Genomic DNA, 26,427 nt, shown 5'->3' on the forward strand with positions numbered 1-26,427 from the left:
TATAGATGAAGAGATAGACGTAAATTATGTATTAAATCAAAACAGAACACATCCTGATTGGAAACAATGGTTGATCTGGCCCACAGATACTAATAACTGTCAAGACAGATTCCTGAACAAAACACAGGGGTTCAAAATGACCAGGCCAGACCCTAGATATCCCCAAAGACATCACCCAGGGATAATAACAACCTACAGTGTGGGCAAATTATGCCTTCAATGGCTACAAACTTCCACACTGGCAGAAATTAAGCAACACCTAACTTTACTTACTGATGGTGCTGACTTGCGTGATTTCATAATGGGACCACGCAAACAGCGTCAAAAACGTTTCATAGCAGCCTCTGTATATGCAGCATACAATGAGGCCTGGAAGGTTACTCAAATTGAGACAGCAGAGAGAATACGGGAAATTGACCGTATTAATTTGGAAAAATCACTTTCTGTAGTGGACAATGGGTTAATGACTCTGTCCTCCAGAATTTTTTCTTTGGACAGCATTGTGTCTTCAGCAATTGACATATTATCGCAGGACTTACTGTTGCTACAACACGGTCAGTCCCAATTGCGTTCTATTGTACAGCTTGGCTGGACGTTACAAAACCTGCGTTCAGGCTATGTGCCTTGGCGTTTAATCAACACAACGTCACTATTCCAAATCTTTAACCTTACTGATAGACAAATCAGTATGGCGCAAAGGGGTGCTGATTGTACAATCTTGAGCATTGAAAAACTAGAAAGATTACCAGTGACAATGTCAGAACGACCTGTCAGTGAATGGATAATACATGGGATAATTAATATTCCAATCTCAACCTTCAGGTTTCAATACTGCCAAAAATATATACAGGCTGGCATGTACGAGAAATTGGGAAAGGGGTACATTAAAACAACATGGAACCTGCCCTATTCACATGCATGTGTCAGTAATAAAGGACAGAAAGTGTTTCTTAGTGGCAACAATTGTGCGATGTCACTAAGTGGCACACTTCTGTGTAACGGAATTAGTTTACATGGAGCCTGTGAAGGGAATTCATACAACCTTTCATGTCACCAGCAAGGCGCACCTGCAACAGAAATAGAACCATTCTTTCAAAGACTCTATAATGGGAGTTACATTCTAATTGTAGATCGCAGATGTTGTAGTCTTATGCCCGGGACTCCTTATCTCGTAACTACGACTGCGAAGGTCAAGTGCTGTGGACGCTCATTGTTCCCCAGCTCCTTTCCAGACAGGGAGGCAAGGGCATGGCCCAATTTGAAAATTACTTCTATTCGAATAGATACTTTAAGCAGAATGAAAACAGTGCTTCTTCAGACGCCTACCAGGCTCACGTCATCAAAAGAAACGTATGATCTACAAGTCGCAAGGACGACTGCAGAGATACATTCATTGTTATCAACTAATTCCCCCATACATTTCGCAGAAATCCTGAATGAAATCTTAAATATTTCTGATACCAATGGGGTCTCAAAGGTATTTAAGACAGTATTTTCGATGGCATTAACACCATTCAAAGCCATACTGGGTATTTTTCCAGATTTCGTCCATTCGATTTTTGGCGGACTTCCCCTGATCTTGGGACTAATTGCAGGAATACTATTCTTGGTCCTTATTTTTCGTTATGGCAACCCATGTCACAGACAAAACTCTTGCGACAAGGGAAGAAACAATCCTAGCCATTGGATACCGGGACCGGATATCAAAAATCCTGGGGCTCTCCCGGCTTAGAGACCTGAACATGACTTGGTTTCTATCATTTCGACCAATGTGGCAAAGATGTGTTTTACCTGTATTAAGGTGTCTGCTATGCGGAGAAGAATGCGTGTTAGACACCTGTCTGACGCTACAATCGGATGCGCCAATGAATGCAGAAACATTGTTGAGCCCGATCAAGGTTCATGCTTTGTGCTGCCCTCAAAGGCTACCAATCCTGATGACGGCATTCGTGGAAGCTTCACCACTACGATTGATGGGTAGTGAAGTTCAAGATGAAAGCAGCATCGAACAGGTACGACCTTCTGTCAGCAATGCGAATCAGAATGTCAATGGAGACAATCATGCGCACGAATGCATGATTACACCTATTTCCAAGTTAGTGGAACTTTCCCAGGAAGCTGTTGACAGCTTTTTCGAAAGCCTGAATGATATGATGTTCTCTCCAGAGCAGAAATAGAGACTTTTGAGCAAGCTCGCACACGGCGTTCCCTGAATTCGGCCTTCAACTTTAAAAATAAAGTCACATGAACAATTTTCCCTCCAGTTCACGGACAGCAAGTTTTTCAGCAGCCCCAAAATATTTTTGCATATTTTTCGGGACACTATCTTCTGCTTAAAGTAAGAAACTATTCTTAGAGAACTAAGAATTCTAAATTTTAGATAACATATAGACATTAGCTGCCCGCTGGTATGTTCATAAATATTTTATTCTGTGATGGAATGGTCTCGAACTTTTTTTCTGTATTAAGAGCCATTTCATGTGTAATTTCTCATATACCAAATAAGCAATAATGTATACAAATACGTGATTACTTTAGCATTTTTCCATAGCTTGAGTGCATGCAATACATATGACTGCAATTTTTCTGTATATTTGAAAATTTCAAAATGCATTTATGTATTTTGGGGTGGTAAGGTATACACTATACTCTATAGTATGTTGTACTATGTTATACTATGCATAGATTAGTAAATATGACCATAGTTAGCGTGGAGTGGGTGTGATGTATTCCTATAGGTTCTGAATCGATCCCCCTATTCCTCACCCTATTCTGGTTAGCAAACTAACAAGTTAACTAAGTAATCAGCCCATGAGGCAGAAAAACCCCATGATGCAGATACCGTTATCTGACGCAGTCACACTACGGCACAGGAACGTGTTATCTGATTAGGTCATAACGCTTGCGATCTAATTAGACAAGCGATATTCCTCCAGCCCCTGATAAGGCATACGGAGTTCTCATAACAAATCAAACCTATGACAACCTGGGCAAAACCCTGCGGCCATTGTTTTGATTTCACCGAGAACTTCAGCAAAAGAATGTGCTAACGAGCAAGTCGTATGACATCCTTATTGACGTATCTATGTCCATCCTTACGTCAATCTCGGCACCTTAAAGGTATAAATATTACCGATCTTGCCCTATGCAAACACACGCGTGGTGACGAGACGGAGCAGCCATACTTGCCGAAGCCCAGAGCAGAGCAGACCCCGCTGGCAGCAGCCCCGCCTTTCTGACGCGCTGAGAACGAGAAGCTGCTTTCTCCTGCCGAGAGATCCAGCACCGGCGCTTCCGGGTAGCCCTCGCAGGCAGCCTGGAATATCGAGACCAGAGAAAGAGATACCATTCCTCATTCATCCTAACTTCCAGGTACAGAACTGAATAACCCCTCACAGAGAATTCTTAAGTTATTTCACTTGGCAAAAACAAACTTAACTTAAACTGTAACTTTCTATTCCCGCCCTCGTATTAGACTTAGGTCAGGTACACGGGGTAGGCGTATTTAGAAACACCAGTTGAGTACGTTTAGTCAAATGTATATGTGTATGTAATATATTTTATTGATTTTAAACATCTTATGGCTTAGAAACCATATCAATGTTTTTACAGTATTATTTTATACTGCTGCTTTTAATGTATGCACTTTACTTAACTATAAGTATTGCAATAATATCGATCCATTTCTCTTGTATGAGAAAAGAGACTGATCAATAAATAACACCTTTTTATTGAACACGCCCGTCTCTTCCTTTTCTCTACAATCTGATGAGACTAAGAATGCACGTACTGACTGAGTAAAATAAATTGCCTTTTGTTCACACGATTCTCGAGATTTACTCTTGATTAGGGGAGAGCAAAGTTGTCAGGTTCTATGGTTGTCAGAAACTAAATCCCTTCTTGTCTAATCAGGGAAGTTTATTCTTTCCTGAACATTCGAGAAAGTTTCTAGTGAACTCTGAGCTAAGCTGGCAAACCCAAAACTTTAAGTCTAATATCGACAGTAGTAGACCTAGTTAACGTCTGGTCTAGGCCTTTACTATTGTAGGTATTATTCCAATGCGCAGAGCCTATTGGGATGATAGGAGCTACACTACATGGCGCCCAACGCGTTTGGAAAGGGCGATAAAACTAACGTAAGACATTTAGAGTAACTCAGTCGTGCTTTCTCACTCAGACCCCTTTTCCCACAATACTCCAAAGACGTCTGGAGTGGGTGAAAGGTAATATCCGCCAAACCTCGCAGGAGGAAACTCCTATGTATGGTACTTGGTTTAGTCAACGTTGAAGGATAAAAACAGTTCCAAAATATTGTGCATCTAATCTTTGTTTCCATAAGAAACCTGATCTGCAAACAAACAAAATAACCTTTTGGACAGTAAAATGTCAGACAATGAGGATGAAAGAGAGGCAGTTAGATTAGCAACTGAACTCGCAGCAGCTGATGCTACCATGCAAGACGCAGACCCGGATATAATACTCATCCCGGTCATCAAAAGGAAATCTATAACCATAAAACTTATAGAAAATGGACTGACACCTAGAGGTGGTACAGTCATATTCGTAATTGAGGCACACGAATATCGGCAGACAGAGGTATACTATTCATGGATACATTTTCCAGCAGCAAATGCTGTAACAAAGTACTTCCACTATTACAAAATAGAGGAACCTCCTAATGAGTACACTCCTTTCGAGGAGGTGGAAGTACCACTCAAATTTCAAGAGCATTTGCTCTTATTTGATGGCGCCCTAAAACATAACAATCACATCACCAGGCTCGGTCCTTTAGGAAGACCAGGAGCAACGTGGCCGGTCCTAGCCGGATACACACCACATCCAGACATCAATGGGATGTCTGCAGCAGAGCTGTTAACACAGCTAAAACAATTAATAAAAATACATACATAGACAATTAGTCCAGTATGTGATGCGGACTTCAACAATTCAGCCAGCGATTAAACTTCCACAGCTGACCCCTCACCAGGGGAACACAAATAAAATTACACCACAGAACATCCAATCCTGCCTAGGTAAAGTACCGACTAAACGGGAACAAATACCATTCTGGTTGGCGCAGAAAATCACCCAAATAGAGGCGGTGTTTCCAGACACCACCCCGCTAGAAAAGCACAGGATTCTGACTATCTGTCTCCCAATGGGAATCGCACCACACATAGAGGACTGTGACACTTGGGGTACAGTCTTTGCTTCCATCTACACAAAAACGCACGGTGTTCCATCCATTTCGGTAATACCAGATGTGCTAAAACAAATTCAAGACGAATACGGTCCAGAACCCGCTTTAACTCTTGGTATGAAATTACTAAAAGACTTCAAGCAGGTCTCGGCTATATTATTAGCCAACATAAAGGGAGAAGCAGCAAACGTGGCGATCTGCCAGAGGTTAAAAGAGACAGATATAGCAGACCAACCAGCTGAAATTGCCAGAATCATAGAAAAATCCTATGAGGAACTAGGTAGAGATAGTTTAGGTGGAATACCAGTAAAACCACAACTGATTGAAAGTCCTGAAAAAATATTTTTTAATAATAATTCAACATCACAGAAAAAGAGCTGGGATGGAAACAAACAATCCAATCCTAAAGAAAAGAAATTCCAGGCCAGAGGAAGGTCTCCTAGGCGAAGAGAGAAATCTCCGAACCAAAGACACAGGTCACCGCAGAGTGACCCCTCTGGGAAAAGATATAACCTTAGAAATAGGGATAATATAAAAAAGCCTGATAGATATCAAGACATTGATACACGTCCCTCTCAATCTTTTCAGACTTCCTCGCAGAAATCGGAAAGAAGAGGACGATCAGAACAAAGAGAAGAGCACGCCAAGTCCAAAGACAAGGAACCTGCTCAGCTAAAAAAGAAATTACAATTTCCAAAAAAGAAGGTAGCCAGCATTAAAATAGTTAACAATGCCGAGAATTCTGAGGACACAACTGAAAAACGGGGAATGGGCTCAGACAATGCTAGACAGCGCAGCAGAAGTGAGCATAGCTCGCAAAGTCCTTATGAATCATCTGGAGACAGTGGACACGAATGAATATCTTCAAGTGGAAACTGCGGACACCAGAGTTAGCAAACCTCACAAAATATACGAAATAACATTGCGTATAGAGGGGGATAAGACTAGAAAAATAAGGGGACTATTTTGGGATAATCTCTCCAAGGGCTATGATATCCTTCTAGCTGAAAAAGACTGGCCACCAGAGTTTGTCAGGGAGTGCCCTCATGGCGAAGAAGTAATTATGCCTGCCTTCTCAAATCATATCCCAATTCATAAAAAATACACACTTGCCAGAAAGTGGGCAGTAGCTCTAGCTCCTGCTTTATATAAAAATCACGTGGGATGGGATGAGGACTCTCCTCCTCACAAAATCCAGTTAAAATCACAACCAACTGCACAAAGGCAGTACCCAATTAAGCAAGAAGCTAAAAAACAGGTAAATAAAATACTAGATCAGCTAGAATACCAGGGGGTGATTGAAACTTGCACCTCACAAATGAACAACCCTTTGTTTCCGGTCTCCAAACCAGACAATTCATATCGTCTAGTTTTGGATTACCGACACCTTAACACATGTTGCAAAACTTTTGCAGTGCAAAATTCACACAGTGCTGCACTAATGAATAACATAGTGCGCAAAAAATACAAAACAACCTTAGACATCTCCAATGGATTCTTTTGTCAAAACATAGCACCAGAGAGCAGATATTTAACTGCGTTCTCAATAAATGGCACTCAAAAACAATTCTGTCGGTTAGCCCAGGGGTACAAGAACAGCCCGGGAGTATTCTCAGCGAGAGTAACAGAATTACTACAACTATATGATGATGAAGCATTATCTTATGTCGATGACATTTACTTAACAGATGATGACTTGGAGACTCACTTGAAGAGAGTGAACACCATAATACTTGGGTTCGCAGCAGAGGGTTACAAATTCAACTTTAAAAAATCCAGAATTGCCCATCTGACAGTCCTATTTTTAGGATATGAGTTATCAAGTGAGGGCAAAAGCCTGGCTGACAATTTCCTAGAGAAATGCGCCGTAATCCAAGCACCTAGAACACTAAAAAACCTACAGTCGATTCTAGGCTTCCTAAATTTCGGAAGAACATACATTGCAAATTACGCAGAAAAGGTCAAACCCCTTTATGATCTGATAAAACCAGATTTTAAAAGATCCAATTGGACTCAAATACACACAGAAATTTTGAGATCCCTACAAACAGACATGCTAATTAAAACAAAATTAGAAACACGTGATAACACACGCAATCTTGTGATTCGAGTCATCCCAGGAAGATGCGGATTCACATACCTGACCTCTAATGAGGGAGAAAAGGTACCAATTGCATTCAAATCACACTTGTACACAGAAGCTGAACAGAAATTCAGCATTAAAGAAAGAATTGTTCATGTAGTTCAAACCGCAATAGCTAGAGAAAAAGATCAAGCTGACGGTAGACATATCACAGTCAGAACAGCAGAATCAGCCTTTGAGGCACTAACAACACCGTGTAATTTACCAACAACAACATTGAATCCGGAATGGATACAATGGGTGAATTCAATTACAACGGACAAAGTATACTACTACTTTGATCCAGAACTAAAGGAATTGAAAAATCTAGAATATGAAAAAACATTCCCTCTGCCTATCGACATTCTGCCTTTACGACATTACGCCTTTTTAATTTATACAGACGGACATGCTCAACCCCCCGTTTGGGGAGAACAGGCATACAACCCAACATATGGGACTACAAAAGAAGTGTGGCGCGGAGGTAAACTAAAACCTCTATTAACAAAAACACACTCAGTAGAAACTAATTCAGAACAACAGACTGAAATATTAGCATTGAAAATGGCGCTAGATAATGCGAATCGCGAATTCCCGACACTTATAGTGTCAGATTCATATTACTGCGTCAAATCATATAACAAGGATTTGCAGACATGGATTCAAAACGGTTACAAAGATGACACAGATGCACCAATAAAGCAGAAACTGCTCTGGGAACAAATAGCTCTTTTACAAAAAGAACTACCAGAGACTCACGTGACACACTCACTGAGTCATCAGCGTGATGGCGTTCACGTTGCAGGGAATTCATTGGCTGAAACAGCCACAGCGGCAGCAACTAAAACGGCTCCCGTAGTTTGAAAAAAGCGTACATTAAAATACATTGACGGTGAAACAGTGCTGGCGGTGAAAACGTCATCAAAAGGCGACTGCTCAGCGTTACCGATCAACTATCCACTCAATTATACATACATAATTGATGCAAACTCCGTCCCTTTTGCTCGAATCCCTGAAGTGGGGGATAGAGTGATTCCAAACATGGACAGGAGAAACTTGTTAATCGCAGACGCACATATGGGCGAGGGTCTCAGACACCTCAAACTAAAAGATTCTCTGGAAGAATTACAATCACGGTACTGGTGGCCAGGCATGAGCCTGCGTCACACCATGTTTGTAAAAAACTGCCCAAACTGCAACAGAGATCGCAGTTGGGAGAGAAACAGTTTAATACCTCGCCGTTTTGCTCAAGAAAAAATCAAGAGTAAAAAGGAAGGGTTGCGATTAACATATACAGGCTAGTTTCCACTTATAATGTAGATCCTCAGCACTCGGCTGACGTCTGGACTGTTATACAAAGATTTGCGAGTCTAAATGGCATATACGCTAAGAGCATGCTACGTTTGACCATTATTTTCACTCTAGCCCTCCAGCCTGAGGGGAAACATGACCAAATGAGCATAGCCCAGCGGGAATCTTCTCACTTCCTTCCTGAGGGTACGGGATGGTGTAAAGAAAAAACCAAGGCATAAAGCAATCTATAACAGAAAAGATATTAGGTTCGGGAGCTGGGTGGGTCAAACATCTAATAAGTGTCCAACGTAGTCTAAATAACTTGCCAAGAAATTCTCTGAAGGGATTCAGTCCGTACGAATTATTATTCGGAACTAGGATGTTGATCTCTGACCTTGACAGTCAGACTTCAGTGGTGAAAGAAAAAAGCTTTGATATCAAAGACCGTTTGGCTATTTTGCAGGACTTAAACAAAACAAGAAAAGACCTGAGCAACATAAAGTTGAAACATCAGCCAACAACCACTGAAGAACCACCACCTGTCCCAGCAAGACCTGTCTGGATTCCAAAAGTCGGGGATCTAGTCAGGGAGAAGATCGCGGTAAAGAAGGAATTTGGGCCTTCTTACAGAAAAACAGTTCCTGTCTTGTCTGTCAACGGGACAAGATCAGTTGTACTCCGCCACTTGCTGGAAAAAAGGAGAACCGAGTTGTATCCATCGACCTGGTAAAACCACAATCATGTGGCCGATAACAAACAGTAGGCCAAGTGGACTCCCAATAAGTAGCCGAACACCAAGGTTTGCTACCAGTACAGAGGTCCTAACGAAGAGGCTCATCACATTCGAAACGCCTACAGAAGAACAACAAGGACTATGCAACAATGCAATAGAACTCAGACCTCTGAAAACCCAAATAAAAACATTTAGCAGAGACACACCAATCTATAATGAAGTACCAAGTGAACATGCAAGAAACAGTAATCCTGAACCAATTGGAACAATTGACAGAACTGCATCCGGCTACTTCATAAACTTCGATGATTCCTCTGAAGGCTTCAGTGAATCAAAGACACAGCCATCATCAAAAACCTTTAAAGATAAAGCTAAAGAACTTTTGAAACAACTGAAAGAAACATATCTGATTTCCCCATGGATTGAATTTTGGGTGGGTTTTGGTGCATTTATCCTCATACTTTGGCTCATCATGGTACTAACTTTGGGACGCTTCATTGAGGGAAAATATGCTAAAATGGACACAGCAAGTCAGAAAATCAACTTGATCCTCAAACCACACACATCTTCACACGTCGAGAAAAGAGAACTTTCTTCAGCCAACTTCACAGCCAATCCTATACCGGGTGGGGTAGCATGGGACAACACTGACTATGAAATTTATGCTCCGGTCGAAATCCTGAAATATCCACACCAAATTAAGATCTCATTGAGTGACTTTGTAAAACCAAGCTCATTTGCTGATGATTGGGACTTCGAAAGCATTAATAATATGATGTCTGACTTAGTAATGTCTGCTAAATTTACCAAACATGATTATTTGCAGGGTTCTACCAATTATGATAGTATGTTCTGTTATAACCACTATGGTAACCATTTTCTACATAGATCTGCACAACCTAGAAAAGTTTTAAATTATAATCAATTGGAACATTGTGCAACACCTCCAAAAGGAAGCTCAAGAACCTTCTATGACAAATATTCATACTTTTCAGGTTTTAACATAAGTAATGCTGAAATATTTTATTTTAAATTATCAAACAAGACAGGGACAAAAACCATGATAACAAACACAAAATTGATATATTCGGACTCATTCTTTGAACAAATGAATACTTTTGGTTTTGATTATTGGGACAAAAATGTTGAATTGAAAAGTGTTTGGGGCACAAAAGAATGGCAAGTACAGGGTATAGAATCTTTGTTTAGAGCCTGCATGATCCCAGAACAAATGATATTTTTAAATGACACTGTTCAACAAACCACCTGTCTTGGCTTAGCCAAAATCAAAGATTTAAATAAACCGTCTATTCCAAAGCCAACAATGTACAGCAATAGCTCTATAGATGAAGAGATAGACGTAAATTATGTATTAAATCAAAACAGAACACATCCTGATTGGAAACAATGGTTGATCTGGCCCACAGATACTAATAACTGTCAAGACAGATTCCTGAACAAAACACAGGGGTTCAAAATGACCAGGCCAGACCCTAGATATCCCCAAAGACATCACCCAGGGATAATAACAACCTACAGTGTGGGCAAATTATGCCTTCAATGGCTACAAACTTCCACACTGGCAGAAATTAAGCAACACCTAACTTTACTTACTGATGGTGCTGACTTGCGTGATTTCATAATGGGACCACGCAAACAGCGTCAAAAACGTTTCATAGCAGCCTCTGTATATGCAGCATACAATGAGGCCTGGAAGGTTACTCAAATTGAGACAGCAGAGAGAATACGGGAAATTGACCGTATTAATTTGGAAAAATCACTTTCTGTAGTGGACAATGGGTTAATGACTCTGTCCTCCAGAATTTTTTCTTTGGACAGCATTGTGTCTTCAGCAATTGACATATTATCGCAGGACTTACTGTTGCTACAACACGGTCAGTCCCAATTGCGTTCTATTGTACAGCTTGGCTGGACGTTACAAAACCTGCGTTCAGGCTATGTGCCTTGGCGTTTAATCAACACAACGTCACTATTCCAAATCTTTAACCTTACTGATAGACAAATCAGTATGGCGCAAAGGGGTGCTGATTGTACAATCTTGAGCATTGAAAAACTAGAAAGATTACCAGTGACAATGTCAGAACGACCTGTCAGTGAATGGATAATACATGGGATAATTAATATTCCAATCTCAACCTTCAGGTTTCAATACTGCCAAAAATATATACAGGCTGGCATGTACGAGAAATTGGGAAAGGGGTACATTAAAACAACATGGAACCTGCCCTATTCACATGCATGTGTCAGTAATAAAGGACAGAAAGTGTTTCTTAGTGGCAACAATTGTGCGATGTCACTAAGTGGCACACTTCTGTGTAACGGAATTAGTTTACATGGAGCCTGTGAAGGGAATTCATACAACCTTTCATGTCACCAGCAAGGCGCACCTGCAACAGAAATAGAACCATTCTTTCAAAGACTCTATAATGGGAGTTGCATTCTAATTGTAGATCGCAGATGTTGTAGTCTTTTGCCCGGGACTCCTTATCTCGTAACTACGACTGCGAAGGTCAAGTGCTGTGGACGCTCATTGTTCCCCAGCTCCTTTCCAGACAGGGAGGCAAGGGCATGGCCCAATTTGAAAATTACTTCTATTCGAATAGATACTTTAAGCAGAATGAAAACAGTGCTTCTTCAGACGCCTACCAGGCTCACGTCATCAAAAGAAACGTATGATCTACAAGTCGCAAGGACGACTGCAGAGATACATTCATTGTTATCAACTAATTCCCCCATACATTTCGCAGAAATCCTGAATGAAATCTTAAATATTTCTGATACCAATGGGGTCTCAAAGGTATTTAAGACAGTATTTTCGATGGCATTAACACCATTCAAAGCCATACTGGGTATTTTTCAAGATTTCGTCCATTCGATTTTTGGCGGACTTCTCCTGATCTTGGGACTAATTGCAGGAATACTATTCTTGGTCCTTATTTTTCGTTATGGCAACCCATGTCACAGACAAAACTCTTGCGACAAGGGAAGAAACAATCCTAGCCATTGGATACCGGGACCGGATATCAAAAATCCTGGGGCTCTCCCGGCTTAGAGACCTGAACATGACTTGGTTTTTTATCATTTCGACCAATGTGGCAAAGATGTGTTTTACCTGTATTAAGGTGTCTGCTATGCGGAGAAGAATGCGTGTTAGACACCTGTCTGACGCTACAATCGGATGCGCCAATGAATGCAGAAACATTGTTGAGCCCGATCAAGGTTCATGCTTTGTGCTGCCCTCAAAGGCTACCAATCCTGATGACGGCATTCGTGGAAGCTTCACCACTACGATTGATTGGTAGTGAAGTTCAAGATGAAAGCAGCATCGAACAGGTACGACCTTCTGTCAGCAATGCGAATCAGAATGTCAATGGAGACAATCATGCGCACGAATGCATGATTACACCTATTTCCAAGTTAGTGGAACTTTCCCAGGAAGCTGTTGACAGCTTTTTCGAAAGCCTGAATGATATGATGTTCTCTCCAGAGCAGAAATAGAGACTTTTGAGCAAGCTCGCACACGGCGTTCCCTGAATTCGGCCTTCAACTTTAAAAATAAAGTCACATGAACAATTTTCCCTCCAGTTCACGGACAGCAAGTTTTTCAGCAGCCCCAAAATATTTTTGCATATTTTTCGGGACACTATCTTCTGCTTAAAGTAAGAAACTATTCTTAGAGAACTAAGAATTCTAAATTTTAGATAACATATAGACATTAGCTGCCCGCTGGTATGTTCATAAATATTTTATTCTGTGATGGAATGGTCTCGAACTTTTTTTCTGTATTAAGAGCCATTTCATGTGTAATTTCTCATATACCAAATAAGCAATAATGTATACAAATACGTGATTACTTTAGCATTATTCCATAGCTTGAGTGCATGCAATACATATGACTGCAATTTTTCTGTATATTTGAAAATTTCAAAATGCATTTATGTATTTTGGGGTGGTAAGGTATACACTATACTCTATAGTATGTTGTACTATGTTATACTATGCATAGATTAGTAAATATGACCATAGTTAGCGTGGAGTGGGTGTGATGTATTCCTATAGGTTCTGAATCGATCCCCCTATTCCTCACCCTATTCTGGTTAGCAAACTAACAAGTTAACTAAGTAATCAGCCCATGAGGCAGAAAAACCCCATGATGCAGATACCGTTATCTGACGCAGTCACACTACGGCACAGGAACGTGTTATCTGATTAGGTCATAACGCTTGCGATCTAATTAGACAAGCGATATTCCTCCAGCCCCTGATAAGGCATACGGAGTTCTCATAACAAATCAAACCTATGACAACCTGGGCAAAACCCTGCGGCCATTGTTTTGATTTCACCGAGAACTTCAGCAAAAGAATGTGCTAACGAGCAAGTCGTATGACATCCTTATTGACGTATCTATGTCCATCCTTACGTCAATCTCGGCACCTTAAAGGTATAAATATTACCGATCTTGCCCTATGCAAACACACGCGTGGTGACGAGACGGAGCAGCCATACTTGCCGAAGCCCAGAGCAGAGCAGACCCCGCTGGCAGCAGCCCCGCCTTTCTGACGCGCTGAGAACGAGAAGCTGCTTTCTCCTGCCGAGAGATCCAGCACCGGCGCTTCCGGGTAGCCCTCGCAGGCAGCCTGGAATATCGAGACCAGAGAAAGAGATACCATTCCTCATTCATCCTAACTTCCAGGTACAGAACTGAATAACCCCTCACAGAGAATTCTTAAGTTATTTCACTTGGCAAAAACAAACTTAACTTAAACTGTAACTTTCTATTCCCGCCCTCGTATTAGACTTAGGTCAGGTACACGGGGTAGGCGTATTTAGAAACACCAGTTGAGTACGTTTAGTCAAATGTATATGTGTATGTAATATATTTTATTCATTTTAAACATCTTATGGCTTAGAAACCATATCAATGTTTTTACAGTATTATTTTATACTGCTGCTTTTAATGTATGCACTTTACTTAACTATAAGTATTGCAATAATATCGATCCATTTCTCTTGTATGAGAAAAGAGACTGATCAATAAATAACACCTTTTTATTGAACACGCCCGTCTCTTCCTTTTCTCTACAATCTGATGAGACTAAGAATGCACGTACTGACTGAGTAAAATAAATTGCCTTTTGTTCACACGACTCTCGAGATTTACTCTTGATTAGGGGAGAGCAAAGTTGTCATGTTCTATGGTTGTCAGAAACTAAATCCCTTCTTGTCTAATCAGGGAAGTTTATTCTTTCCTGAACATTCGAGAAAGTTTCTAGTGAACTCTGAGCTAAGCTGGCAAACCCAAAACTTTAAGTCTAATATCGACAGTAGTAGACCTAGTTAACGTCTGGTCTAGGCCTTTACTATTGTAGGTATTATTCCAATGCGCAGAGCCTATTGGGATGATAGGAGCTACACTACACTACTTTCAAGCAAACCACCAGAACTACAGCACTGAACTTTATTGTGCAGACACAATTTTACCATTAAGGTGACCAGTGGGATCTTTTCATTTAAAGACGTCTCATGGGTTCACTTGGGGCTTTAAGACAACTCAGGCACAATCTTCCAGCAACTTCAACCCCTGACTGGGGAACCATTGTCCCACTTATACAATGACATCACCCACTTTGTTTCCTGCATAAATTAAAAAACAAAAAAGCAGCACCACTAAAACAATATTTTAGACCCGCTTGCCACCTGCTTTGGCAATGACAACCCTTTGGGTTTGTCGGAGCTGGGGGGGTCAATGGGCACCAAGGTTATTGTCCGAGTCCCTCTTCAGGCCGAATGCCTTTCCTCAGTGCAGACTGGAGCGCAAAGGCTGGGGAGGCCATGGAGGTGGCAAAGTCTTGTGTGGGCTGGATACCCGTCTCACAGAAAATGTACAGTGGGCATACAGCAGTCGTTTGTTTACATTTAGCTTGTCTCCTTGCTCTTTCATTAGCTTGCTTTATATTTGATGGCTTTTGACTGGATGAATTGCATCTTTCCACTGCTCAAATTCATGAAACTCGTGTTTTTTTCTTCTGCTTTCGGCGCTCCGGGGAATTACATGTGTCTTTTTGCCCTCTACATAGTGTGCAGTTTTCTTCTCAAATACCTAGCTCCTACCCAATATTGCTCCCTCCTCCCCCAACCCTTGCTTGTCCATTATGTTCCCTATCCCACCTTTGTCTTATTGTATTTTTTAACCTCCAAGCTCCCATCCTCCCCTCAAGCTTGTCCATTGCTCCCCGACATACCCCTCCATTGATCACCCACGCTTCTTTTAGAGGGCCTGGCAGGTGCAAATGTGTTTTAATTTACTGTTCCAGATTTTGCCCGCCATCATGGAACAATAACAAAACAAATAAACAAAGTAGCAGCCATGGCATTACATATGCGTGCACCCATGTGGTGATGCATGCAGGCACATAAATCAGGCTAGGCCTCCATAGCATCATAGCATGCACACGACTCATTGCACTGTTTTTCTATTGTACTTTATGTTTGGTGATATTACATAGCATTGGGGAAAAAAACATTTTATAATGCCGATGCTGCACATAATCCGCAAAAACAATTAGAAAAGCTGACAAGTGGCAGCAGCAAGAACTATTAGCTTTGCCAATGTTTCTTAGCTTTAGCAGCAGAATCCGGGTATTATTTACCCAACTCAATCAGACCAGTCTGCAGGTATCTTTTGATCAGACATGCCTAGAACAACTTGCTATTTCCAGATTCTTTCATGCACTTTATAAAAGTATGCTGATTTTTATGCTCCTAGCATTAAACAAGCTTGCTGACAACCCAGAGAAAATGATTTTTAGAGAGGTACCCCTGTATTCCACACATGCCAGTGTATAACGCTTTTAAGATGCTTTTGCTCTGGTGTTTAATTTCTATTAACCCTTCATTATATCGATTTAAAAAAAGCAAAACTTGCCAACGTTAGTGAGACATCTGAACGTAATACATTCTAGCAATACAATCTGAAGACCATGCAAAGTTGGTATCTTCAGTTTCGGTTGATTAACCTTTGATTAGACACACTAAACTATTACACAACAAAGTCTCAATAGTCACAGTGATACACAATGTTAGCTGCAATCAGGCAAACCCTAAAATGCATCACATACCACGCAGTGGCTTGAAATGTTTGGGGAAAACTGATGTAATGGACTATTTCCACTGTTCGAGAATGGAGGCCTTCTCATATAGGAAACTGTGGTATCCAAGAGGGCAATTCTGGATGCATAATCGGCTAATTAACAACTATGACAATGTTCTGAATTTAGATTTCTTAAAACAATTACTGGAAAACATATTATCCGACAGAACAGAAAGATTACCTCTTTATTAAGGACTTGAAAACCGCATAACGTGTTTCTGACTCCTCCAGAAGCCTGGAAAAAAATAAATATTAGTGACGTAAAGGAAATAATATCTGGAGCGACCATTTTGACTAGGAAAAATAGGTTACTTGCCAACCAACATTACTATTAATATGACCTCTATCAAATTCAAGCTGTATATTTTCTTGACAGGAGGGCCACTACACTTGGCTTTTGAGAACAGATGGAGAACAATAATAATGAATGAACTAGGTGTGATGACTCCTTTCACCCTTCAAACCTGGTCTATCATGAGTAATCAGCAGTCAATTCGAGCCAGCATCCCTTGGGGGTACTAACCAGGATATTAATGGTCGGATGATTATTTCAGGTAAACCGAGAGACTTAAAATGAAATAAGAAACCATATGACCAGTTGTATACGATTTTTCATATAAAACAGGTATCACAAAGATATGGGGGTAGAGCCCAGAGGTGTGCCCTACTCCTCTCATCCCCAAAAATATGCCACCTTGGAATGGGTATATAGTCTGGGGGATGTTGAGGTGGGGAATGTGTGGATGGCAGTGTAAGCTTACTGCTACTGTTCACTTCCACGTGGGAATCATTTCAATAAAAATGTAAGACTTGTGTGACATGGCATCGACCTATTCTAATGGAGAACATGCACAATAACAACACGTCAACCACCACTCAGTGAACCGAGGCTCAGTGGTAGTTGTGTTGCTCTTTCTTAACCACCATAGAAGGATGGGACTCTATGAGTCATCTGGATGAACCAAGATTACCCTGTAAGGTGGCAGCCTTAATAGGTCCAGTCACAGTGGGACGCCTTAGGGTCTTCAGAAGGCATAATTCCTTGACTGCCACTGCTGAAGGCCACGGAGGAGTGGAAGGTGAAGATTGAAGAGCAACTATATGTATTAACTTACGTTTCAGAAACTACTTTCATCCCCTATGCCCTTAAGGTATACAGGACAGGAGCGCTCAGTTAGAGAACACGGCCCCATGGATGTAAAACATTTAAAAATTAAATGATTCCTACCGAGGCTTTAGGAGTTTGAGAATTAGATGGGAAAATATGTTTTTTGCAGTCAACAGTAATTGATGTTGCGTACTGTGTTTTGGAGCATTCAGGTTATGGGTGGCGCTGTTGTGTCGATGGGGTATGATGTTGTTTGCACGTGATCCAGAGAGAAGTGGGGTGCGGACCGCAGAGTTGCTTCTTGCCCCTTTCTCATCCCAGTACAGTGGCCTTTCATACCTCACCTACCGGGAAACAGCTACTAAAACGCGGCCCTTTCCACGCATAACCTTAACCACACATGCATTACAACGCATGCGTGGTTACCACGTATAGTCTTTACCATGCATTCCTTTACTACAAGATACGTAGTAAAGGCATGTGTGTTAAAGGCTATACGTAAAATAGGAGGTTTGGGGGGTCCCCCCCAAATAAAGCATGTGTTACAAAAAGGGGGCTTGGGGGGTCTCCGATCCCCCCCAAAAACAAACAAAAAACGCACCTGTTTCTGTTTGTGAAGGCAATCTGCGTCGTTAGAGGAAGCGGAAAGACACTTCTGCTTCCTCTTTACGACGTGCGACGCACCACGGAAGAGCCTGAAGAAAAGAGGACGTGGCGAGGTAAGGGGGATTAAATTAGAAAAATAAATAAATAAAGGAATGAGGGGGGGGATGTAGCACAGGGGTACATTTTAAGGAATCCGTGAAGGGGTATTTAATAGAAGGGTTTGTGGGTGGGGCAGAGGGTCGCACAAGGGTACAGGGAAGGGGAATTATAAAGAAAAGAGAGCGGGAGGGGGAAAAGCACAGGGGAGAAGGGAAAGGAATTAGGGCAGGGATCGGAGATAACCTATACCAAGAAAATGCCATTACCATGCATGGTTTTACAACGGAAATCGTTGTAAAGGTATGCGTGGTAAAGACATTATCATGGTAAAGGTTATGTGTAGCGATGGCATTTGCGTTGTAATGCAGGCGTGGTAAAGGCATGCATTGCAACAGAATAAGTTGTAACATCATACAACCCACCTACATTGTGCTCTTGGATTAAAAAACAGAGAACACTAGCTGAAGGTTACATGGCATACAAATGTAAGTGTGAATATAATTAACAAGTAAGAAAGCATAATAGTGAAAAAATCAAGCACTGTCAACCTTTGAAACTGATTCCACCCCAACACCAGCCCAGTCAGTGCCAAAGTATTTGTGCAAATTATGGCCAAACTCGTTCTCAAGCCCTTAATGGCAAAATAAAAACATGTGCATCTCTCCTTCCTTGTAAATTATCAACACAATAAAAATGCCTTTCTTATAACACATCCATGGATTTTAAATTTTAAAAAACCTAGGCATACTTATTTTTGAAACTGAATTAGCTAACTTTAAAGTAGTCTATAGAGGCAGACAAATGAGACATATAGGCCTACACACAAATCTAAAACCCATTGCCACTGGGGGGAAAGCAGAAAAATACAAAAATTAAATATCATAAAGTTTGCATAAATGTCCTGGGATTGTGAAATTCAAGATCTGTATTTTTTTCTTTCCCGGAGTCTTATATAGTGCGAACTTGACCCGAAGGTATCAGACCGCTTCACATAAGCACCAGTTACATTCCACAAGGACACATTCATTTTTGGTAAGCACGGGGAGATTAATTGATTTGCCCAGAATCACAGGATGTTGAGCATCATTGCCGAGACTCGATTGGAGATCGACCGCCCTAGCCCCTTCGGCCACATCCTCTCCCCAATTTGTCACAAAAGTGGAATTAGACCTCAAACGCACAGGCAATACCCCTTACGACTGAAAACACCTACAAAGAAATGTATATACTTGTCAAAAGTGTAGTTGACAACAGACTGAGGGACTCACAGGGCGAAGGTGCCAGAGACAGAGAATACTTGTAGAGTCAAATGGTCACTTTTGGATTGATGTAGATATTCTCAAATTCTAGTAATTCCCTTCTGATGGGTGATAAAAAACAGCAAATTAAATTTTAAAAACCTATCTTTCATAAACACCATTTCAAAGACTGATTTATAAATCGTTCAAAATATTAGCTGAATTAACAACATTGAAGGCTCAGCGTACTTGCAGTTCCTCTCCAGTCCCATTACAATAGGACACTGTTTAAAAAGATTAGATGGAACCAGATTAATGCAAAATCTGTACCAGGAGATGTCAAAAATCATTATTCCTCCTCATTTTGATGTAAGAAGCACACAAATGCATCTTTCAAAACTGGGGGGTTGCAGTAAAGATATTGCACTCCCTTATTCTTTTGAGTTCTTCTTGAGAAACTGAAGGCTGGAAAAAGCGAATGGGGCTACCAATCTTACTTTATTCATTGTTTTAGTGACTTAAAAGCACCTATTGTGAGACCTTTTGATCCGGTCATCTGGCAGCCTCGGTTCGGTGTGTAGTATCCCAGTAAATATGGGTTGTTTGCAAGTGTATCCTGACTTCTTCTTGGCCTACAAGTTTGGTTGATTTTGCTATAAAACAGAATAAACGATTTTCTATCTATGATTGGTCTCCTCCATGTTCTGGAGCGCTGGTAGTGATCAGTTTTGAATTCAAGAATTCATGGTTGCCTTTTGCTTCCAAAGAAAGGAGTTCCTTTCTTTACTGCGGTTGTACCAATGCTGCCCCATCCATCCCCTTCACCTCCCCCCCCTTTCAGTCTCTTGTGGACGGTAGACACAGTGGCGGCTCCCTTGGTAACGCTGTGGGACTGTGAGGGGCTGGGTGGGAGGGGGGTAGTGGAGTTCGATATACAACAGGAAAGTGGAGAGCAAATAAATACATTAAATAAAAGCACTTACCTTGCGCTCGCAAGGTTCGTGCTTTCTTACTCTCCACTTTCTCGTCATATGTCGAACTCCACTACCCCCCCCACCCAACCCCGCCCCACCCCACAGCGTTACCTGTGCGAGCCGCCACTGGGTAGACAACACATTAAATAATTCGCTTTTTTGTAGACTCTAGATGTAGAAAATGGATGCTTATATAATTTCAGTGTTGGGTGAAATCACATAACCATCCTTTTTGTGTTTGGCACAGATAGCAGCTTTGTACGGATGGATAAAGGACTGAGCAGTAAATTGCACAACTGACTGGAGTCAGTGGAACCTGTATCTTACCTTTTGTGTCACACAGCAAGTATACGGAACGCCACATGCTAGGGGACCCGTGCTATTGCATGAGTGATAATGATTAACCCCCCAGTCTCCATATTCATCTCCTCCACAGCATTCAAACTGTAAGAAAAAACACAACAGCTTGTCAGGAAGGCCACTAGAGTAAGGATCTGACACACATCATTTGGAAAGTGGGAGATTTTTCATGGAAATGTAACATATTATTCATATCTCCTCTCATCTTCCTTTCAAAAGGTTAAACAAGGCCATTACTTGCAGCCTCTGTAAACCCTCTGGCATTTCATGGCGTTTTCTACACAATCCCTTTATCACGTAACAACTTCCCTAAATCTGGTTTTCATTCAATACCTGCCTAGCAACTCTCCTAATTATAGACACATAGCTTTCCAGATCCCGTAGACAATACTGCATTTCTGATCTGTATTTCATGGTATTTCCTGCCTTCTTAAATTCTGTGTTACCAGCAAATGTTATGAAAAAACCTAGGAAGTCACTCCTCTACGGCATTTCAAGTTCAACCACAAATGAGTTCCTGAAATGTAGCTGTACAACCCAAAGCATTACAGTTCTCATTGGTTGAGTTGCACACTTTGCACACCTGAAGCAGTCATGGCCAGGACAAAGTAAGATCTCCCATCTATGAGGTCATCTTGACTTGTTTAAAAGATCACCTTTGTGCCACGTTGTTTTTACCTGCATTACAAATCTCACCTTTGATGTAGCTAAGCCTTGTACAGAAGGCTAGTCCTGAATTGAAGATCTACCTTCTCTGAGGTAAGTGTGCACAAAGTATCTGATGTCTTTGTGATAGCTGTGCCGTGTACTAAACATTTATTAGACGTGTATTCAAAGACAGGCAGAGGCACAGGATGGTTAAAGTAAGAAAATGCCAACTTTCTAAAAGCGAGTAAACTTCAAGGGTTGGGCCACTTTAATGTTAGCAAGGCTAGACCACTCTATACTGAAACAACATCAAAAACAATGCCAGTACTGACACAACGTAAAATAAACTTTTTTAAAGCTGATCACAACTCTTATTCAACATGCTCACGTCTCATTTCTTTTTGATATGAATTGGAACAGTCCAATCAATCACCATATGGGTTTCTGTCAAACACATAACAACAATCCAGAGTATATAGCATACATTTTCAAAGACTTCTGTGCAATTTAAACAAAGTGTAAAACGGAATTTAAACAGACTTAAGTGTAAACAAAACATAATTACATTAATCAAAAACAAACATGAAAGAACAAATCCCAGTTAACACAATTTTTTCTAAACCAAATGAGCATCCTACACCTTGCAGAATTAGAATGGGCTCACTAATGGCAGAAGGAAGCACCAGGGGCATTCATAAAACACTTTGCTTTACTGGGCTTATCCAAGGGACCAAACATCAAAGTCATTTGAATATGTCCACACACAAAGGTTACCTAAGCGCCGAACAATGACTGATGTATGTCATCCTCCTTCTTGAAGCTAGGCACCAAGTCTTGGGATTTGTGCGTTGGGCACCAGACCTTGAATGGCCACAAGTTGCCAAATATTACCACTATTATGTGATGGCTGGCATTTTGGAGGGCAATCGGCATCAACCAATATTTGCCCACAAAATACCAAGACATAACACCATTATGTTAGGGCAAGCATTTTTACCAGGGATAGGCAATGGATGAACATATGTTGCCAAGAATTACTGTCACTGTGCCAGGGTCAGAATTTTACCAAGATGGGCAATGAGCATCATCGTATGGATGCCCACAAATTGCAAAGCATTACCAGATGTATGCGAGGGTCAGGATTTTACTATAGCTGGGCAATAGCCACCATCTCATGGATAAGCACAGGTAGCAAAGGATTATCACCAGTGCACCAGTGCACCAGTGCCAGCATTTTACCATTAGAAATCAGTGAACCAAAACAGATCAAGAAGCATTTTCTTAGGTTTCCTCTCCTTTTCATTAGTGAGTAATTTGTTTTAACTATCAGTTTGTAGGTGGGTTCCTGAAGTCAATTTCTTTACAAATGAAACAGAGGTGTGTCGAAAAGACAACACCAGAGATAAAATTATGTAACACTATTTAAGGAAACACTGAAACCCATCATTTATAATGAGAAATGTTCTAATGAAATGAAAAACATTCTTCTGCAATTCTCAGGCCTGTGCGGTCTTGGGTCGAAGTTGGAATGCTGAGGAACCATGTCTGCTTAAGCTGGACCTTTCCACATGTAATCAGGGTCATAACATACTTCCCACTGATTGGTGCATAAAAGCCGATACTAGTGGGGATGGGCGCTTGAACACTGTGGACACGTCTTCGCCTCTTTGCATAACTGGTTTGCCTTTGAGCTGTGCAGTTCCCTTCTGCACCTAGTCCTCTAACTTTCTTGAAAAGATCAACCACCTTTTTGTCCAGATATTTTTAGGTCGAGAGTCAGCGCGCATGAGCTGTCTGCAAGACCTGTTGAGTTTACCAAAAGGACTGTGTTCTTACTATAGGTTTCCTCCAAAGTCGCTCCTTTTTGCTGCCTCCTAATTGGTTCAGGCACCCGAGACGTCACTTCTGTTTCTAGCTGAAGAGCACCGCTAAAGTACATATTAATTTGACTTGATTAGTGCCGCTCTGCCGATGCAGGTACTCGATATTCCACCACCGGTTGCATTTTACCTGTCTGACCCTTCCACCCCATTGTTCATGTGTGCATGCTCTTTCTGTGCAAATATGTGTCTACCTCGGCTGTCTCTATGCATGCACTGCACTAAAGCTAACCCTTTTTGGTTTTGTCAAGTTTTGTTTTGCGTATCTCTATTGGCTCTCTGTTGAGTGGGGTGGTAGGGAATCTGGGAGTATCACCTATTGCACACAGCTGTCAAACCAAGTCGTTGATTTCAATGCATACTACACTTCAGAATTCCAATTTACATGGAAATATAGTGATATGATTATACAACTTCAATCTTTTTTATCAGTTGGCCCTGTCAAAAAAAAACTGTTAGGGGCACACACCTGCTTTGTGACTTTTCCTTCCCTGACCACAGCAGTCTTTCAAGTCTCGCTGGCCTGTCAGGACCCAGACTTTACTTATTACGTACTTTACCACGTTTTATTCTGTGAGCGACTCTTACTGAGATGTGCTAATTTTTAGGAGATCTAAAACTGACTTGGGCCGTGTTCTACCTAAAGCAGTATTCGATTTATAAAGTCAAAGGCATGAGCTTAATCTGTCTACTCAACAACGTTTCCAACAGGTTAAAGGTATATGCCTGACTTCTACCTAACTCAGCCACAACTTAGTTCAGCTTTCAGGGCACAGTTTTGACATACGATTGACTGGCAGATCCACCCCAGACATTCAGAGTCAAATGAGGTATGGCTTGCTGTCCTGTAGCCATACTGGCATTTAAGGGGCTCATCCTGAAATGCAGTCATAAAACAGTGTCAAAACTTTGAATGGGCAGTGTGGTTTTGGGAGAGCCTAAATCAAACCATTCTTTTTTTATTTATCTGCCGAAGTACAATCAATCTTTCAAGGGTACAGCTCCACACTGTGATTGCCACTGCTATACCCACTCTACCCGACTTTTAAATGTACATGGATGATATACGACTATATACCTGAGTCTTTTCTAGCAAAGCACTTCCCATCTTCTCTCGAGGCAACGTCACTTATGAGTTCATCAAATAAGCTGGGGTTTGTTCTTGAAGGAGAGGTGGGTGGAACTGCATTTTTTTGCGCAATCATGTCATCTTGCGACAATTACATTAAATAATATACATTATATAAAATGGACCTAGTGGGTGTCTTGCATAAACAAGTCACACAAAATAACAGGAGGAGACTGGCTTGAGAAGAGAATGACACTTGCAAGGCAGTTTCTCTTCTCCTGAAACAAATCTCCTATAGGTAGAAATTATGCAACCTTCCATAACCGCACAAGGTGAAAAAGAAATACCTGCAATTTGCGTAATGCAAAATTCCAGAACTCCACAAGATTTCGACCATGTGCTAAACATTTCATACTGCCCTACGTTTAAGGTAATTTTTAGGTAAAGCATCAGCGTGCACGTGATATCTGAAAGACATGCTGAGTTTACTGAAAATAATGTGTTCCCGTCTGCTACTTACTATAGGTCGTCTCCAACGTCTCTCCTCTTTGTTGCCTTCTAATTGTTTGGGCACCCGATATTTTTTGGAAATATGTGTTAAAAACCAATAAAATAATCATGTTTTTGTACAAACTGGTGTGAACGGTTTCTCTTGCACTTGATTGGCTCCGGTGACAGTGTGTTTAATTAAGGACCCCGCTCTGGGGCCTATTGTTATGAGTCGGGGCAGGTAGTGTTTTTGCCTTTTGGTGCTTCTTTCCCCTGTAAACCTGCCTCTATCTAACCAGGGGTCCTCCTTCTTAGTAATTTGGGCACCCGATATAATAATAATAATAATAATAATAATCCACATTTGTATAGCGCACAATCACCCGTTAGGGTCTCTAGGCGCTGGGGGCCGTCGGGAAGATTAAGCAAGCTATTGCCCAGAGTCACATGGTGCTGGGCTAACCTGCCGCCAGAGCCGGGGATCGAACCCTGATCCCCAGATTCCAACGTCAGTCGCCCTGGCCGCGGCGCCACACCTCTTCCACTGCCACTTCCATTTCTAGCTGAAGAGCACCTCTCAAGTACAGATTAATTTGACTAGATCAGTACCCCTCCGCTGATGTAAGTACTGTTTATTCCTCCGTCGGTTGCATTTTACCCGTCTGTCCCATCCGCCCCATTGTTCATGTGTGCATGCTCTTTCTGAGCAAGTGTTTGTCTATTTTGGTTGTCTCTATGCATGCACTGCACTAAAGCTAACCCTTTTGGCTTTGTCAAGGCTTGTTTTGCATGTCCATTGGCTCTCTGTTTACTGGAGTCGTAGGGAATCTGGGAGTGTCAAAATATCGCACACCTTTGTCAAACCAAGTTGTTGATTTCAGTGTAAACCACACCTCCTCTGCAGATGGTTCTGTTACTTGTTGGGGTAACAGTGGCAGAATCATAAGTTAATACAAGACTTGTGTTCCCTACAGGAGTTTGCCTCTACTTCAATAATACCCTTCATGCCCTTAACCAACAATAAACACTGAACTAACAACTAACCTAGGGTTCTGGAGTAGTGTGCTACTCACCGTAAAGCGATTTGACGCCTCGTCACGGGTAGTAAGTGCTATATAAATCCAAATACAATAAAATCCAATCCAATCATGAGTTAACACAACTTTTTTTCCCCCGACGGGGATTTGCCCCAATAACACACTCGTTGCCCTTCCTACCCTGGAAACACCATTATTGAAAGTACATTTCCGTGTGTTTCCGGTGATTGAAAATCTGTGTAACCTATGTCTAAGAACCCTGATTAAATAACACAGAACTGGCTGGTGGTATCTCAAACTAAATAGGGTCACCTATGGTGAGCAGAGCATTCAACAGTGTATACAAGGATGACAAGAAGGAGGCAAGGCTGGAGCAGCGGGTGTATAACATCAGCAGTTC

The 26,427-nt window shown here is 41.4% G+C and overlaps 1 protein-coding gene across 1 annotated transcript in view; it reads right to left on the minus strand.

Annotated features, from left to right (window-relative positions):
- LOC144791091 (tetraspanin-15-like) overlaps positions 1–26,427 on the minus strand; it is a 235,268-nt gene that overhangs the window by 16,571 nt on the left and 192,270 nt on the right. The window contains exons 5-6 of the mRNA XM_078665748.1: positions 20,872–20,988; positions 16,701–16,754 (exon numbers count right to left, since the gene is read on the minus strand). Coding sequence (XP_078521874.1) covers positions 16,701–16,754; positions 20,872–20,988 — 171 coding nt within the window. The remainder of the gene's footprint in view (positions 1–16,700; positions 16,755–20,871; positions 20,989–26,427) is intronic.

This window comes from Lissotriton helveticus, chromosome 11 (assembly GCF_964261635.1).
Source record: "Lissotriton helveticus chromosome 11, aLisHel1.1, whole genome shotgun sequence".
Lineage (NCBI taxonomy): Eukaryota > Metazoa > Chordata > Amphibia > Caudata > Salamandridae > Lissotriton > Lissotriton helveticus.